The 19233-nt window shown below is 44.7% G+C and overlaps 1 protein-coding gene across 1 annotated transcript; it reads left to right on the top strand.

Annotated features, from left to right (window-relative positions):
- Positions 1-145: 145 nt before the first annotated feature.
- Positions 146-16978, top strand: LOC308167070 (vesicular glutamate transporter 1-like; the record flags this gene model as incomplete). The annotated part of the gene is made up of 13 exons (XM_080541429.1): positions 146-207; positions 7208-7460; positions 7711-7829; positions 8044-8158; positions 9672-9759; positions 10176-10266; positions 10881-11013; positions 11283-11432; positions 11691-11823; positions 12915-13025; positions 14360-14487; positions 15423-15492; positions 16680-16978. The coding sequence occupies 13 exons, from the start codon at positions 146-148 to the stop codon at positions 16976-16978; spliced, it is 1752 nt and encodes a 583-aa protein (XP_080397555.1).
- Positions 16979-19233: the final 2255 nt, after the last annotated feature.

Below are 19233 nucleotides of genomic sequence, written 5' to 3'. Positions count from 1 at the left end.
TTGAAAAAGCGAAGAGAGTTTTAATGGTGTGTGAGTGAGAGGTTAAGGGCGGAGGGAGAAGGGAGAAGGTGACAGGGGAGAGGGCTGCGCGCTCAAGCGGGAGTGCGCGCGGACATCAGATCGGTCGGAGCCTGGAGTCGCGAGGATGGAGGTCCGACCAGACAGGTTTAAGGTCGTCGCGGGCAGGACACTCGGAAAAATACACAAGTAAGTGAAAACGACAACTGCAAGTCGTGACGTTAGAATTATAAGGTTCTATCTCCATTTTTGTCAAAATTGAGGTTTTTTTTACATAATCTGACCCATTCAGTGTTTATTAATGCATGTGTGGTGTTATTTTTAAAATGTTGACATTTTTGAGTCATAAAATACAAAGGTTCCATCTCACAAAACATAATGGAATGTAAAAACTTTGACGCTCAATATCTCTGAACTGCCCTAAACGGAGATAGAACCTTATCATTCTAAACGGAGATAGAACCTTATCATTCTAAACGGAGATAGAACCTTATCATTCTAAGCTCACGAAGTGTGTGTCTTGTGTTGTTTGTCTTGAATGGCGTTCTTCTTATGCGTAAAGGCGCACGTAAGCGAAATGCTACACCTATTCTGTTCTACTTAGAATCTATTCACTTGCCTTAAATGTGGCGTTGAAGCTGATCTGATACGAAGAAGACTCTATAATGGTTGATTGTACAGGCTTAAAGTTGAAGAATAACTTTGACCCGCACTTTTGGATAAAAAGGAAGGCAAGGCCTTAACTACCGAAGATCAAGATGCCCAAGGGGGTTGGATTAGTTATCGGTGTTGGATGATCTGGTCAACCTGGCCCAACATCTGATTCTCATTCTATATCAGGCTAAAGCGTTAATTTAGTGAAATCAGTTACAATCGCAGTTGTCGGTTGATGCTACTGTTGGGCCGTGGAAGAAAAAAAAACATATATATATGCACATAAATAATTCTGAATGTGCGTTGTTATTTAGACTTGTAGGCCTATATTCTCTCTGGAGTTATATAGGTAGTTGGAAATCTAGGAATATGGTTGTTCTACTCTGGGAAACCGAGGATAACTAAATGAATTTCATTGATATTGATGATGTAGGCCTATATCATGGAATACCGTCACTTTATCTGATCATTTGAGACGGTTTGCGTGCCGTTTCACCCCAAATTCTTCAGGGTGTGTTCCAATCAATAGCCTACCTGGTATAACTGAACAAAGCCACATGTTTGACCTTAGTCTAGAATTCGTGGATTTTGCATAGACTTCAGACTAGAAACGTATAGCCTCATCCCAGCTACAATATGAAGTGCACAAAGCTCAAGGCCTGCAGGGTGATAGGAGAGGCCTGGAACCATAGAGGCCTGTTTGCGCTGTTTTCTCGTTTGCGAATCTGATTTCTGAATGATAGGAAAATTACCATAACGAAAAACGAATCAAGATACTACATCAAATAAAGTCTTAATGTTTTCTTAAAACGCATGTTATTTGGCCTAACAATTAGTCCACTGAACGCCCACCGTTAAAATGCTTGATTGATTTACAATGAAATGAACGATAGAACATCTAAATTGTGATTATTAACTGTATAATAATCACAATTGTGATTATTATACACAATTGTAGGAATAATCAATAGCCTAATATTGTCATAGAAAGCTTCAAACCAAAAGTTTATAAACGTTTATTAAGGATGATACCATCTGGTCTGTTAGACAAATCCTCATGCATGAAGTTCAAACTGAAGTTCTTACCTACATCTATTTCCCCCATGCAAAATGATAGTTCCATATTACATAATCGATAATGACAAACACGCATATTTTGTTTGGCTATTGTGGTTACGATGTAAAGCAAATGTGTTATTTAGTAATCTAAGTTTAGTCATCTTATGTGAAAGTTGAATTAGCAAAAATGCAATGAGGCTACGTGAGAGCAGGCAACTTTATTCTACTTGAAAATGTGAAAGTCATTTTTTTTAATGTTCGCCCTTCGATTGAGGGATACAACGTTTCTTTGGCACGCCTTCTTATCCGCGACCAAATGTGTGATACATCGGCAGAAACGTTGATTGATATCGGTGCGCGCGAGGAGTTCTCTCCCAGGATTTGAAGAAGCGTCTAAACACATAAATCCTCTCCCGAAATAGCCCTCCCCCCTCCAAGCTGTCGGACACGTAAATCCCCATACACCTCCCGCTCTCTCTCTCTCTCTCTCTCTCTCTCTCTCTCTCTCTCTCTCTCTCTCTCTCTCTCTCTCTCTCTCTCTCTCTCTCGCTCTCTCTCGCTCTCTCTCGCTCTCTCTCGCTCTCTCTCTCTCGCTCTCTCTTTCTCTCTGCTCGCTCAGTATAAGTCCTCTTCAGGTACCTCCCGTCGATAACTCGTCACCCCCTCCCCCAACGGCATCATGTACAACCGGGATTACACTTGCCTACACTACACTACCGTGTATGTCCGCAGTAGTAAACCTATACTTCTGGCAACGTGCGCTCAGGTGCTCCCCAAAGAGAGGGTTCTCGAGGCCACGTGTGCTGTGTTCGTGTCCTGTGTTCGTGTCCTGTGTTCGCAGCCTGTGCATAATGCGCTAACTTGGCGCCAGTGCTGCCAGTTCAGGTTTTAACTTCTGTGAATGCATTGCCAGGACAGGTCTTTCTTTTCACAACTGTAAATAATACATCGCCTTAAGCCTACCACAGCAAGGACACTTTAAATATATAAAGTAATGTGAGTGGCATTTCAAGGCAGATTCTTTTCTTTTCTATTGTTAGACACGTAGGTCCTCATAACTAGGCTATTCATAATCTATATATATATTTTAAATCAACCTACTGATTATATACATATGTTTATTTCAAGACCGTAACAGCTATGATATGATTTACATAGTTTATCAAACACTATGGTATGGATATATTTAATCATAAAGGCTAGATAACATAGACATGCCATTTAATTCCAAAAAGATGATTATTGATGCTAAATTGATCTTACTTGATCAAAAGGATGCTAGATTGATCTGATTGGAGAGGTTCCAGTAATATTTCTGTTCCGAGAACAAGGTGCTGTGAAGACGACTGCTCCATCTGTGGTTATTAAACTGGGTGTTTGGCTGGTGATTTACCATTATATTGTATTGTCAAAGGATTACGTTGAACCCTGTATCACTTTGATAGCCGACAGTTAGGCTAAATGGTCGTCTCGGATGTCATTCAATTGTACAGGACTTTTATGGGGTGGGTGCTGCCCATCGGTGCTGCCGCTATGGCAACCAGCATCAGTGCTCTAAGCTGCTGTATGTGCTCTCCATCAGCACTATCTTTATGTTTTATAACAAAGTCAGTGATTGACTTTTCAGTGTTATGTTCCATCAGCAGCATGTGTTAGTTTAACAGCCCATTGAATTTCAGACCATTTTCTTCCAGCTGTCATTTTGTCCTCCGTATTTCCTTCTTGCAGTCTCCGTCTTTATGAGACCTGCAGGAGGTTCAGTGGCTGATCAAGAGGGTCTGCTCTATTCAGATGCAGGTGCGGGATCATCTGTTCCTATAGTTTTTTTTTCTTCTCCATTTCTTATTTCCATTTTTTATTCACTTCCTGTAAGTAATGGTATTGAACATGCGCCATATTGAAAACGGTGCCATCGCCTGAACATGTGCCATATTGAAAACAGTGGGCATGTTCTGATTGACCTCTGACCTGTGCTATTGAACAGGCCTCACGCTTGTGTCCTTGACAAATGAATTAAGAGATTAGGTCAGAGGGAAAACCTGGTATACTCACTACTGGAGTAACCTGTTGATGGACTGGGTGTTAATGACCTTCATACTGTCTGTCTTGACTCTAATATGCCATTGAGAGTATTGTATTGACTCACACATTTACTACACACATACTACACGTGTGTGCGTGTGTGTGTGTGTGTGCGTGTGTGTGTTTGTGTGATGTGACTATCGGTTAGGCTGCTTAGAGAGGGAAAGAGAGAGGGACAGCTAAAGAGCTAAGGATTAACAGGGAATCCTGGGATAGACTCAAGGTTCAGACCAAGGCAAGCGGAAGTGGAGACATGGAGGAAAGATGACAGTTGGAATAAGAAGGGTTAATGATGACACTTTGTTACAACAGTTTTTAGATGAGAACTGTACCATGGCAGAAAGATGTGCACATAATTTCACACTTTACAGATACTCTATCAGCCAAAAATGAAAATATCACAAGTGTTTCATCTGTATTGGAGAGTGAAAGATCTTAGAGGAGGAGAGATTTCTCAGGACGCACAGAGAGGGAGGATGGTGTGAAGAGAAAATAAGTGGTGGAAGATAGGTGTGTGACAGACAGAGGAGAGGGAATTGATGATGAAAGACTGGACGAGTTAAGACGAGATCAGGAAGATGTACGAGGGAGGGACAGGAAGAATAGAAGAGGAGAGAGAGAGAGAGAGAAGACAGAAATAGTCTGAGAGGGATATTAATAATTCAACATCTGTGAAAGTCATTAATACTTAATCAATGTCAAAGAATTGTGGAGCCATTGCTTGTGTTAACTGTTGTCGGTATGCGGTAGGAATGCTATGTTATTTCTGTAGCCATTGTGCAGCCATGTGTATAGGAGTTTAGGCTGAAGTTTGTGCACTATTAGGTGGAGCGCTTTTTGATCAGTCAAAACATCAGGTGGACAGGCTGTTTGTAATGCATGGAATGGAATGAGGAACGATATCATACGCATGAACCCGTCTTCTGATTTCTACCTCCACCGGCCTCCACAGAAATACATAGCCTAGTTGTGAATAGAGTTCGAGATATCAGTTGGTCAATTGAGATAATGTGTTTGGACTCTCGTCCAAACACAAGACGCTCACCTTAGTTTTACCCTGTGACAGTCAAACTGTGTTCTAAATTGCTTTCTGACATTATCTGACTGCTTTATGTGTTGACGTTATAATTTCTCTCAGGTCCCCCGCCTTGTCTTGTCTTGTACCCAGAGACAGTGACACAGCCTCTCTGTGATGGATTCTTATCTGAGGTTGTTCTAGAATCTATACTGTGTAGCAAAGGAGGCTGGTGGAGGTGGAAGTCGAGGACGTGGCTCATTGTAATGCAAACATTGTGCTTGATATACCATTCCTCATTCCAATTCCAGCATTACACTGACTGGCCTTGGATAGTCAGCCTGCGGTAGATGTTGGTGTTAAATGCTGTCACTCACAGGGCAGATGTTGATATTCAACCTCCAGTGGTTATGTACGTGTTCAGGGTCTCTAGGTAGGGAAATCAGAGTCTCGACCGGCTATGAACAGTGATCTAGCTACCATAGATTAGATATTATGTCCCCAAAGACTACACGAAGTGGGATACTATGTATCTGGAAACGTTGTCCCCCAGCCAGGGAGAATGGTGATCTTTGGGTGAGATTCCAGCCAGAGTGTCACATTTCCCTAGCCTATTAACTCTGAAACTGTTTATCTCTCTCTGCACGTTCGCTCTGTCCACAGAGTTCCTGATATGTCTGGATTGACAAAAGTGAGATTTTGGAGAGTCCTAATTTCCAACCGTTCTCTGTAGTCTAGAACAGTGCGTCATCTATACTTGATATAATAATGATGGTCTGTGATTCCACAGATGGGAAACGAAACACAGAAACTCAACTGTCCTCAGCAGTGTGTGATTTAGCCTCTGAGTTCCACCTCCGACTGACCCACCTCCCAACCGTGTGCTGCCCCCGACTGCTCCAATGGGAGCGCAGTGCTTCCACACCTCAGAGTAACCTGACCTGACTTCCTCTGATCACCTGAGGATTACATAAAAACACACGGTCCAGTCAGTTAACAAATCTGTTGGGGCAGATGATATAAGACCGGCCTGCCTCCTCCTCAGTCCGTCTGTCTCCCTGCTCCCGTTTTGATGTGAACTGTCTGGACTGTCTGTCCAGTGTGTAATAATTGTGAACAGAGAACAGCCTCTTCCCGGGCCTCCTGCTGCTCCTGCTGCTCCTGCTGCTCCTGCTGTTGCGCCGGTCCGACAGATAAACTCATAGTTTATGGATGATGCACCTCGGGTGGATACATATTTGATGTTTTCCAGGCTGGAGGCTGGGCGCAGGCCGTCAGTGTGTATGCTCAGTGAGGTGAAGGAGTCAGAGAGGATGACAGGAGGGGGAGGGGGGGGTGGGGGGGTGAGCTGGGAGTAGGAGGAGTAGGAGAAGAGAGAAGATGAAGGAGAGAAAGAGAGAGAGAGAGAGAGAGGGAAGAGATGTGTCCTAAGGAGACAAGTGAGAGGGGAGAGAGAGAGTTAGAGGGAGAGGCGGAGGAGGAGGAGAAGGAGAAGGAGGGGGGAGAAGAGGAGAGGAGGAGGGGAAGATGAAGGAGAGAGAGGGGGGGAGGGAGAGATGTTTTCGAAAGAGACAAGTTGGTGTAATGACCGTATGGGTTAGCTACTCTACTGAAGCTCCTGTACCTGGCTGCTCCCTGCCGGCCCTGTCCAAACCTGTCAGCCCAGGGCTCGTCAGCAGAAACACCCCACTACAGAACCTCCTCACTGCAGAGCCTCGTCAAGGTGAAGTTCAGGCGGACAGCGCTGGTGTGGATTGGTTTTTCAATCGGACAGGAGGAGAGTTCATTGAACCAAGACATGGAACAATCCAATTGTTTCACACGGAGGCATTGTTTTTGTTTTTTGAGAGGAAGTACATTTCTCATTTATAATTGATATGTATGAATAAAATGCCGATGCCAATCACCTTCGTACTTCAACACAACTGTTGGCAGATTCCTTGACACAGACACGGTCAAGGAATCTGCCGATAGTTGTGTTGAAGTATGAAGGTGATTGGATCGGCATTTTATTCATCCTCCTCTCTGCTCCTCCCACACCACCGCTGTCTCCCTCTGGTTCTTGGATCCACGTCTAGGACCAATGTTAATCGTAGTATGATCATAGTATGACGTCAGTAGACTAAGGTGGAACCACTGTATTTACTCCTGCTATAATGGTTATAACACAGTAATAACACCTTCAATTACTAGCTTGTTTCTACGGGATTCATTCTAACAACCTTCACGAGACACTGGCAGACATTGGTACCAGTCAGTATAATAAAGTGGTCCTCTCTCTCCACGCTCCCACCTCCTCCTCCTCCTCCTCCACCTCCTCCTCCACCACCTCCTCCTCCTCCTCCTCCTCCTCCACCTCCACCTCTTCCTCCCCATCAGAATCCTAGAGAAGCGCCAGGAGAATGGGGAGACCATCGAGCTGTCGGCCGAGGGCCGCCCGCAGATCATGGAAGAGAAGGAGCTTCCCATGGTGGACTGTACGTGCTTCGGCCTGCCGCGGCGCTACATCATCGCCATCTTGTCCGGCCTCGGCTTCTGCATCTCCTTCGGCATCCGCTGTAACTTGGGCGTGGCCATCGTCAGCATGGTCAACAACCACACCGTCTATAGAGGGGACAGGCCTGTGCTGGTGGTGGGTCACCGTCACGCCCTAACGTCCTAACCCCTAGGCACTAGCCCCTATGCCCTAGTATGCACTAGGCCTCATTCACCTTACCCCTATATACTTCATGGTCAAGAAGAGAGTTGTGGTGAGTCTAACTCAAATATATGTTTTCCTTGCCCCCTCTGTCATGTAATCTCTTTTTTCTCTCCCTCTCTCTCTCTCTCTCTCTCTCTCTCTCTCTCTCTCTGTCTATCTGTCTATCTATCTATCTCAACAGAAAGCTCAGTTCGATTGGGATCCAGAGACGGTGGGAATGATCCATGGATCATTTTTCTGGGGATACATAGTTACTCAGATACCTGGAGGGTTCATCTGTCAAAGGTTTGCAGCAAACAGGTCAGCTGCATTCCAAGTTCACATTAACATTTCTGTCACCATTAGATCTATATTTTTTTCTTCATCATTTTACTTTGTTCATTTTACTTCTATTTCATCTGACATTGTTCCCTCTGTGTGCGTGTCTCTCTCTCTCTCTCTCTCTCTCTCTCTCTCTCTCTCTCTCTCTCTCTCTCACTCTCTACCTCTCTCTTTTTTTCTTCCTCTCCCCCAGAGTCTTTGGCTTTGCTGTAGTGGCCACTTCTGCATTGAATATGTTGATCCCCTCTGCAGCGCGGATGCACTTTGGCTGTGTTATCCTCGTCAGGATATGTCAAGGACTCGTAGAGGTGCTTGGCCTTGTTCCATTGCTCTCCCTTGCATACTTTAGAGTACACACACTTGGTGTAGTACGCCCACTGTGCTGACATCTGGGGCCTCATGTATAGAAAGTACTTAGATCAAATTTTGATCTTACCCGTGTCGTACGTAGAAAACCACGTCAACGTAGTGATTTATACAATTCCAACGTGAGTCGATTTGACCGTGGAAACGATCGTAGCTCTACGTCGTGTATTGACCTTGCGTACGCACATTACCTACTGGTTATGCAGAGTTATTACAGGCATGTGAGCCGTACTGCCTGGTGCCTACTGTAATTCATGCAAGTGGCTCAAAATAAAATTAACGATGTTGTTATCAGCCGAGAAAATGAGTTTAATTCAAGATTTAAAGGGAACTGATGTTTATGATTGTATTTCAGTCTTTCTTTATATCCCTCCGGAGCTATATCTATCTCCCCTTCAACATGCCTAGTGCGTTCCACAACGGACCTTGCCCGGCCATGCGCTAAATTATACTGGATTTTCTCCGGTGTCTGGGAGTTCGCAAAGGGAGTTCGCAGCCATGTTTTCAATGTCACCTGATAAGAATAAGACCATTATATTATTAAAGTATAAGCAGCACTCGAGTTGGGGGGGGATGGCATCCCCCCTGAAATAAAAACAGTAAAAATCGTCCCCCTTCTAAAACGGCCATCCCCTCTTTCCATACTTTGTCATTTTATCAATGAACGTGGTATTACTGCTATTTCAAGGTGCGAGGGGGCACGCACACATGCAATGACATTTTTACCAAGTTACTGACACTGAAGTCACTGACGCTGAGGGGATGCTAAAATTGTCCTCATATGATAAAATCCACCACCTCCCCTGATTTTCTTTTACAACTTGAGTAACCTACTGAGTATAAGCATTTGCCTGGTTAGTTGTCATGATCAAACGTTACAAATGCAACTTACCGAGAAGCCACCCTTCTCTGCTCTCTCCCGCTTACAGACTACCCTATATTATAGCACTTGGCTTAATTCAGCCGCTATAATTGAGCCGCTATCACAGGGCGTTAATACAAACCGCATTCACCTGCGTTCATTTTACCTGCGTTGGTATTTATAGAAGGAAGCACGTACGCAAAATGTAAACCATCGCAGCCCATTTTATAAATAATGCTTACGTCCGTTTAGAAAAACGTTCAAGTACTTTTTATAAATGAGGCCCCTGGTTGTTTTCTCTGTACCAGGGGAGGCTGCTAAGGGTCGAAAGGTTGGGCTCAGTGTAATGCATAGAAGGAATGAGGAATGGTATCAAACACGTGTTTGTTATTTCTTATTCCGTTCCATGCGTTACAACGAGCCTGGGTTTCTTCTTCCGCCAGCCTCCCCCCTGGTATTGACGGGAGAGAACCGGACCGGTGTTTTCAGACAGAGAGAAGATTGAGACGAGAGAGAAACGGCAGATATGAAAAGCTCTCGCTGTCCCGATAGCAGTGATATCACTTCCTGTTGTGGTTCCCTCTTTCTCCCAGGGCGTCTCTTACCCGGCGTGTCACGGAATCTGGGCCAAATGGGCGCCTCCTCTTGAAAGAAGTCGATTGGCCACGACGGCCTTTTGTGGTAAGTCGTCGTCCCCTTTTGTTCCATCTCTCCTTATCTCCCCAGGCTCTGTATGGACAAGAGCCACATTGTAACCTCGGCACGTATGAATCTGAATGACAGATTTTTCCGCTGTAGTAATCTGACTTATAGAACAACTTGTTCTCTATGACTAGGCCACCACGATATCAACATAATGTAATGTTACTACCATTTATCCTCCTGCCCTGTACTAGTTCTATAAAAGGGCGGTTATTATCCCTAACCATAACCACATAACCACCATAACCACAACCCATTCCTTACCCTAACCTGAAGCTTAACTGTTTTAAATCTCAATGGAATGACAGCATAGCATTTGACGTTTCTGGAATGCTGTTCATGTCTATGTGGTTTCCCGGATGGAGCTACTTCATGAGTGTATGTGTGTGTCCCAGGGTCCTATGCAGGAGCAGTGATCGCCATGCCATTGGCTGGAATGCTGGTCCAGTATACAGGATGGTCGTCTGTCTTCTACGTCTATGGTTAGTGACTCCTGTCCCCAGGGTGATATTATAACAGCAACCATTAGGTCCTACACATTCATAAGGCATCACTGATTTACTGTCACTGAACATTCCGAATGCTCAGCACATGATTTCTGGTGAATTGACCCCGGAGTTCAATGTCAGACATCTTGTTATGAAGGGTCATGATTTAGCCATTTGCACTCCACCCTCTATGAGCCCTAGTTTCACCCTCTGAAATCCCTTCATCCATCCCCTCTTCCTCGTCCTCCGTCAGTCCCATTCCTTTTACACTTCCTCTGTTCTAATTAATTAATTTTGCGACTTACAATTACGAATTACAGGGACATTCCCCCTGGAGTAACTGAGGGCTAAGTGCCTTACTCAAGGGCACACTAGTAGTGGTGTGGTTTCAGGCGGGATTTGAACTCACAACCTTCTGATCACAAGTCCAACTCACTATCCACTAGACCACCACTTCTGTTCTCTTCCTCTCCTCTCTCTTTCTCCACTCTGTCTCTCTCTCTCTCTCTCTCTCTCTCTCTCTCTCTCTCTCTCTCTCTCTCTCTCTCTCTCTCTCTCTCTCTCTCTCCCTCTCTCTCTCTCTCTCTCCACTCTCTTCCTCCTCCCAGGCAGTTTTGGGATCTTCTGGTACATCTTCTGGGTGATGGTGTCCTATGAGAGTCCGGCGGCCCATCCCACCATTACTCCTGAGGAGAGGCAATACATTGAGGACGCAATTGGACCGGCCAACACCAACCCTGTCACGGTTAGTACACCTAGGCTATATCCCATTTCCTTTACACACACGCACGCACCCACACACACACACACACACACACACACACACACACACACACACACACACACACACACACATCAAATCAAACGTTATATTTGATCATGTGGTGAGGTAGCCCTGAGGTAGACATGCAAAACAAGTGTCGCCCACGGACCTTGAGGATGTCCTTTTGGCCTAATGAACCCTCTCGGTCACACACACTAACGTCTTTATGTGTCTCTGTTTCCCTCCTGTAGAAGTTCAACACCCCCTGGAGAGCGTTCTTCACCTCCATGCCCGTCTATGCCATCATCGTGGCCAACTTCTGCCGTAGCTGGACCTTCTACCTGCTCCTCATCAGCCAACCGGCCTACTTCGAGGAGGTTTTTGGCTTTGAGATCAGCAAGGTAACAGAGAATCAGTATTTCTATGGGCTTAAGACTTATTTTTTTTATTTTATTTTATCTTTTAGCTCATTGCTATTAATGTACAATGCATTGTAGACTTCTTGTGAGGTCCATGAACAAACACAGATTTTTCTCCAATTTGGTGTGTTCTCTTCCTCCATTCTTTCTACCCCTCCTTTTCCCCGCTCCTCCATCCTTTCTTTCCCTCCTCCCTCTCCACTCCTCCATCCTTTGTCCCCCTCTCCCACCTCCTCTCAGGTTGGTATCATCTCAGCCCTCCCCCACCTGGTCATGACCATCATCGTGCCCATCGGGGGGCAGCTGGCTGACTACCTACGGAGCAACAACATCATGACCACAACCAACGTCAGGAAACTCATGAACTGTGGAGGTAAGAGAGGAGGAAATGGATGAGAGGAGAGGAGGGAGGATGGAAGAGGAGGGAGAAGGGATGGGAGGAGAGCAGGAATGGAGGAGGAAGGGAACAGAGAAGAGTGGAAGAGAGGAAGAAGGGAAGAGGAAAGTGAAAAGGACGAGTAAGCAGTCGATCGACAGTATACTCAGAATGAGGAATGGTATCAAACATGTGTCCTATCCTTAGTAAGTCTACTGAACTACGCCTGCAGCTAAATGATCTAAAAAATAAATAATCAGATCAAATATATTGACCTGAAAAGATGGTTAAAGAATACTGCACCTGGTTATGTGTGTTTACTCCAGCATCCAGTGCGTGAGAAACCACTCGTTGTGTAAAGCCAGGTGATGACTCATGCAATAGCTGCATTTACCCCTGTAGACTATTTTTGACCTGCGGAGAAAGCAATCGATCGAAGCAATCGATCGAAGACAGAGGAGCGAGGAGGGGAATGAGAAGTGTGTGTATACATAGTACTGAATATCTGACTGTGGGAAGCTACTTGCCTGTCTGTGTGCCTGCCTGCCTGCCTGCCTGCCTGCTTGCCTGTCTGCCTGTCTGTCTGTCTGCCTGTCTGTCTGCCTGTCTGACTGTCTGCTTGCCTGTCTGCCTGTCTGTCTGCCTGCCTGCCTGTCTGTCTGTCTGCCTGACTGTCTGCCTGCCTGTCTGTCTGTGCCTGCCTGCCTGTCTGTCTGCCTGTCTGCCTGCCTGCCTGTCTGTCTGTCTGTCTGTCTGCCTGCCTGCCTATCTGTCTGTCTGCCTGCCTGTCTGTGCCTGCCTGCCTGCCTGCCTGCCTGCCTGCCTGCCTGTCTGCCTGCCTGCCTGCCTGTCTGTCTGTCTGCATGCCTGCCTGCCTGCCTGCCTGTCTGCCTGTCTGTCTGCCTGGGAGGCTGGGCTGCACCACACAGAGCCTACGCTGGCTTAGGATTTATTTGACAGACATAATGATGTACATGAATCAACATTTCTGTAGAAGTGCCAGATTTCTTTGCTTTCTTTCTATGTTGGTTTTAACTGCATGATTGCCCCCCACCCCACCCCACCCCTCTTCTTCTTCTCTGTGACAGGGTTTGGTATGGAGGCTACGCTACTGCTGGTGGTGGGGTTCTCTCATACCAGAGGCATTGCTATCACCTTCCTGGTTCTGGCAGTAGGGTTCAGTGGGTTCGCTATATCAGGTAAAGGACCTGGGCCCTGTATTTTCTAAACTTTTAGTGAGCACCTCCATTTTGTCTATGTCGGGTCCCGGTGGAAATCAAACCCACATTACTCTTATGCCTTGTTATCTCCAACCTATCTCTCATTAAGGTTGTCTGCTGGTCTTCAGAGACATGTCTCTAGCTGTCACGCGTAACAGATCAAACAAGTTCAACACAGAGCCTCACAGAGAAGGCTGAGCCTTGTCAGGAGAACAGCGACCCTGATCTCTCTCTCTCTCTCTCCATCGAGAGCTGCATAATCACTCACGCACAGTTATCTAGGGGATAGCCTGACTACACTATCTGTCTCGTCAGAGTCCGCCTGCCACTAGGTTGGCCTCTTCAATCATTTACAATCTATTTTCTTGACTGCGACAAGATTTTATTTTATAGTCCCCTAATTACTGGGTATTTACGCAACATACTTTAGTTGGTGTAATTGTCATAGTTGTTACTCAGGAATTACTTCTTGGTTACTTGAGGATTCATTGTAACAGTGTTTATACAGAAAGTTGATTTAGCCATTTAGTAGACACTTTTAATCCAAAGCGATGATGATGATAATAATAATAATAATAATAATAATAATAATATAAATAATAATAACTTACATTTAAATGTAAACTTAAATCTAACCCTAACCCCCTTTCAGGGGACCCAAGGTTGCTTTACAGAAATACAAGAAAATAACAAAAAACAGTCAGACAAACAGTCAGAAAACAAAAACAACAACTAAACTAGAGGCCGAAGACCTTGGCAAACAGCTGGGACTTGAGGGCTGTTTTAAATGCATTCAGGGTAGGGACGTTGCGGATCACCACAGGGAGAGAGTTACAGAGGGTGGGGGCTGCCACACTGAAAGCTCTGTTCCCCAAGGTTCGCAGGTTAGTGCGGGGGGTGGCAAGCAGACCCGAGTCCGAGGACTGCAAGTTCGGGGGAGCGGCATGTTGGCGGGATAGGTCAGATAGGTACTGGGGGGAGCGGGCATGGAGGGACTTGTAGGTGAGGAGGAGGATTTTATAGGTAATGTGGGACTTGACCGGAAGCCAGTGGAGGTGGATGAGGGTGGGGGTGATGTGCTGCCAGGGCTTGGGGTGTGTGAGAACCTTGGCAGTTGAGTTTTGCACATACTGGAGCCTGTCCAGGGTTTGTTTGATCTGTACAGTGAGTGCTGTCAACCCACAACCTTAGCATTGCTAGCATGGCTCTACCTTCTGAGCCCTACCGGACCACAAAGTACCAGTTATAACCATGTAATTACATAGTAAATACCATGGATCTAATGGTCCTCGTCCTCTGTGTCTCCTCATCAGGTTTCAATGTCAACCACCTGGACATCGCTCCACGCTACGCCAGCATCTTGATGGGCATCTCTAACGGGGTGGGCACACTGTCGGGCATGGTGTGCCCGCTCATCGTTGGCGCCATGACCAAACACAAGGTAGGCTACAACATGACTGACTGAAGAAGAAGAAGACTCTTCACACACTTGGGGTCAATGCACTGTTCGGATGTTTATTGTGATAAGCTTTTAGTCAAATGTTCCATATATAGCCTTATTTACTATGTAAAACATTTCATATTACACACACACAGATATATATATATATATATATATATACATATGCCTGCATGCATGTGCATACAATACATACATAAATACATACATATATACATGCATATATGTATACTGTACATGTATACTCCAGTTGGATGCATGTATATATCGATATAGCAATATATCAAGATATTCCATGGCACGTGGTATTCAATGTAGCATACAGGCAGTCTCTTCATAGCAATGTTAAACTAGATTAACCAGATAGCATTTACCATACTGTATCTACCGCTATGAATAAGCTGTGCAAGAGCTTTACGATTAATACCTGACAACACAAACCACTTAGGTTGATCTGCTACAGGGGAGGCTGGTGGAGGTAGAAATCGGAGGACAGGTTCATGGAACAGAATAAGGAATGGTACACCATTGGATTTCTACCTCCACCAGCCTCCCCTGCTCTGCTATGGTACATTACACACAGTATGAATATATATATATATATATTTACTGACACTAAGAACTTGTATAATATTATTTATTTATAACAAATAAACATTGTTCTCAACCTAGCTACTTCGGTAGCACGGCATGTATGGAATACAACATTTGTTTAGAGGAAGTTTAGACCAAACACTAACATTATTCAAACAACAGCATTAATCGCACTCAAACGCAAACCTTTCTCTTTTATTACTTGTATCAATCTGTTTCTCTCACACCCTTTCATTCTCTTGTTTACTAGCTCTCTTTCTCACACTCATCCTCTAACAATCACTCTTTTCTCTCTTTCTTTCTTCCTCCCTCTCTCGCCTCAGACGCGGGAAGAGTGGCAGTATGTGTTTCTCATTGCTTCACTCGTTCATTACGGAGGGGTCATATTCTATGGTGTGTATTTCCTTCTCTTCTTTTCTGTTCTTTTCTCGCCATCTCTCTGTCGGTACATTTTGATCAATTTATGCTATGATGATCAGATCACACAGATTGTTTGACAATCGTTTGGCCCCTCCGAAATCACCAGGAAATCACCCCATTATTTGTTTCAATCAAAGTTTGTATTGAAACTGCAGACAAGCTTAATATTTCATTGAAGAACAAACATGTATTGTTCTGTGTTATCATTCACTGATATTCCCTTCATTAGCACCATCATTACTGGTTAAAAAAGTGTAGGAAAAATCGTTCCTACTTCAATTTTCACGTAACCCTAACCCTACTAAACCAAACTTTAGGCTGCCGTCCCTTTCTGAATGAATGAATGAATGAATGAATGAATGAATGAATGAATGAATGGACTTTATTGTCATTGCTACAGTACAGGTACCAAACAACGAAATTTAGGAGGGGGGGCTCCCCTGGTGCTAGGAAAGGGAAAAAAAAACACTTTTAGAAAAAAAAATCACAAGAAGGGAAGGAGCTGGTTTACATAAATAAAGGCTATGTACACAATCCACTGTACTATACTGTACAGACAGACGACTAGGGTTGTCATATTGCACAATAGTATTATTCCACATTTATTTAAAGTGTCGCAGTTTGCAGGCTTGAAATGTACAATTTCTGTGTTACATGCAGAACTCTGTGGGTTTTACTAGGAGTGTAACAGTTCACCAATCCCAGGGTTCGGTTCATACAGTACCTCGGTTGTAGGGTCATGGTTCGGTTCAACCTCAGTTCAACAGAAAAAAGACGAACGAATTCACTATCAGTAAGCTTATTGGTTTGGGTGACTCTCATTAAGGGTTTGTATTTCTTCAGTTTTTTACACAACATTACACTTGGAATCTTTTAAAGATGACAAACACGGATAGTATGTATTATTTCAATGAAAGTGCTTCTATTTTTTGGGTTGGGTGCTTCTAGACGAATAGATAGAGCTGCTACCAATGAATAATTTACTCAACATTCGCTGCAACGCTCAAGTAATTTTCATGGCTATTTTTAGGTTACCCAGAAGTTTTTTTTTCTGAGGGTTCTCCCACAGGGACAGTCGAAGAACCCTTTTAGTGTAGACCCAAGTCAACCCAACCAGTTGAGTACAGGATGATTCTGATTGGTGGTGCCTCGTGTTCCAGGCCTCTTTGCGTCCGGAGAGAAGCAGCCGTGGGCGGAGCCTGAGATGATCAGCGACGAGAAGTGTGGCATTCTGGACCAGGACGAGCTGGCGGACGAGACGGAGGAGTTGTACCGTACAGCGGGTGGAGGTGGCTACGGCGCCATGAATCAAGGAGGCACAGACCCCAACGGAGAAGGAGGAGGAGGAGGAGCAGGGGGGACGTGGGTGTCGGACTGGGATAAGACTGAGGAGTACGTCCAGCCTACAGGAACCAACAGCTACCTCTACGGAGGAGAGCAGGACCGGGACCTCACATAAAACCCTGTTTGAATATCAAATGCATCCTTCCTTCCTCCATTCCCTGAAGAGATCACTGATTTGACTTGAAGTGATTGGTGTAAGCAATGCAGTCAAAAGCATTGTTTGGACCAATCCAATTATGTTAGGTCTGCGATGGATTAAGTCAAGGGAGGGAGGAAAGACGGATGTCATTTCTTTAAAAAATCTAAACGGGGTGGGGGGGGGTGCGGAGTCAGTGGAAGGTAGCCTTGTGGGTGGTGGGGTGGAGTAGCAGAGAGTATACATGTATTACAAGTTTCCTCAAGATGAAGAGACTTTGAAAGAGGTGAGGAGGGTGGAGGGGAGGAGGGGAAAAAGCGAAGGTCAGCTAGCCTGACCCCAAAGTATTACTGACAAAGAACTTCAACTTATTTTCAATGTACAAACGTGGAAGGAGGCCAAGCCAGTAGTAAGCGTGTGTGTATGTGAGCGTGTTTGCTTTGAGAGTATTGTAGGGCTCCATGGCCTCTTGATGCTGGCACACCTTCTCTTATGGAGGAGGAAGATTTTCTGTTTGTTTGTTGTTGTTGTTGTTGTTGTTGTTTGTTTGAAGCCTAGTTTGGTTGCTTTCTTCAAGAGTGTGGTAATTATACCCAGAATTATACTCGGCAGTTTGATGATTGTATCATTTATAATCATAACAGATCAAGAGAACAGGGTTACACAGCCCATTTTTATTATGAGTTTTGAAGACTACCTTGTAGATAGTACAACTGATGGCCACAAACGTATCAAAATATTGCGGCTAAAACGAACGAAAGCTCAATTCTGTCAATGCGAAATCTAAATCCAATCGGTGATAATGCTCACACTTTTAAGACAAAGCATCTTACTTGTGCCAATAAGATAAAGTATTTTTGTGCTGTAGTATTGGTTTTGATTATCCAGTGAAAGATGCAGTCTTAAACAATCCAAGTCATCAGGCCTAGTCATCTAGCCTGTTTTAGACAGTTTTAATGTTACATTTGTCACATTACTCTCTCTTAGGGCCTTTACACACTAGAGGGCCGTTCCAAACCATACTGGGAATACTTGGCTATTTTCTTCTCACATTGTCCATTCCAGCCCTGTTTCAGCAACTACGGTGGATGTCTTAACCAGGCCAGCCCAGTACAGCTCAGCTCGGCTCGGCTCTGTAGTGTAAATTAGGGTTTAATCTGTTCAGTTTTTTCATTCCCAGTTTAACTTTAATTAGGACCTTATTTAATTATATCATGTCAAAGAGTTGTATGTATTTGGCCTCCTAACCTCTCTGCCTGGTTGGATATGATTGTCTTTTGATGAAGGATGACAGTGAACACATGCGTTGTGCAGGATTAAGAGAGGGATACTGTATGAGTAAAGAAGGTCGCACCAAAGACCAAAAACCAGACGGCTTTATTTGGACAAAAACAGTGGCGCAAATGTGGGTGCTGTCGGCAGTGCTTAGGGGTGTATGAAATATGGGTGCTAATTTTGAGGCCAGATTTTGCAGCGCACATGATGGCACTTGACCTGCTGATTGTGATGAACACGCCTCTATTTACTGCTCCTCCACCCATGTGAGCGCAGGCAAGACAGCGCTACAGCGCAGTGGTATTTTTCACCTGTTACCGCCGCCCCAAATTGCCAATAGGCCTGCGTTTGGACTTGCGTCCGTTTTGTGCGAGAATAGAGCCCTGAGATATATAACTCAAGTTATAACAGTCCATCAAGTCCATCGAGTGTTGCACACAGTACAGTGAAAAACCCCGACAGTTTAATATAGGCATAATATCGGCATATATTTCAGTTTTAAAGTTTTTGTTGAACTATACTACCCTCGACATTTGTTAACCGTTTTACTTTATGTACTGTATGTCTGTACAAAGGCGATTTGAGAAACAAACAAATCCACAAAACATAACAAAGTATATTATTAAAGTCTCTTCATTCTGTGTGTATGCTTTCCAAGCAGTAGCCATGCATGTTCTGTTACTGTAGCCCCACAGTGTGTTGATGTGCACCGCTTGTCTTGCTAAGACACGTTTGATGTATCGTGGTGTCAATGTCCTATCTAGGGAGGAAGTTGGCTGACACCAGGGAGCCAAACTTCTCTCTCTCACACACACACACACACACACACACACACACACACACACACACACACACACACACAAACAAACACACACCAGCCTGTGTCCATGGTCACAGTGACTAAGCAATAACACACTGAGAGCAGCAGAGACTGGGGTGTTGCTCTCCCAACCAGCAAC

Source organism: Nansenia antarctica (genome assembly GCF_963989245.1).
Source record: "Nansenia antarctica genome assembly, chromosome: 11".
Classification (NCBI taxonomy): Eukaryota; Metazoa; Chordata; class Actinopteri; order Argentiniformes; family Microstomatidae; genus Nansenia; species Nansenia antarctica.
This window is presented reverse-complemented; position numbering and strand designations above follow the sequence as displayed.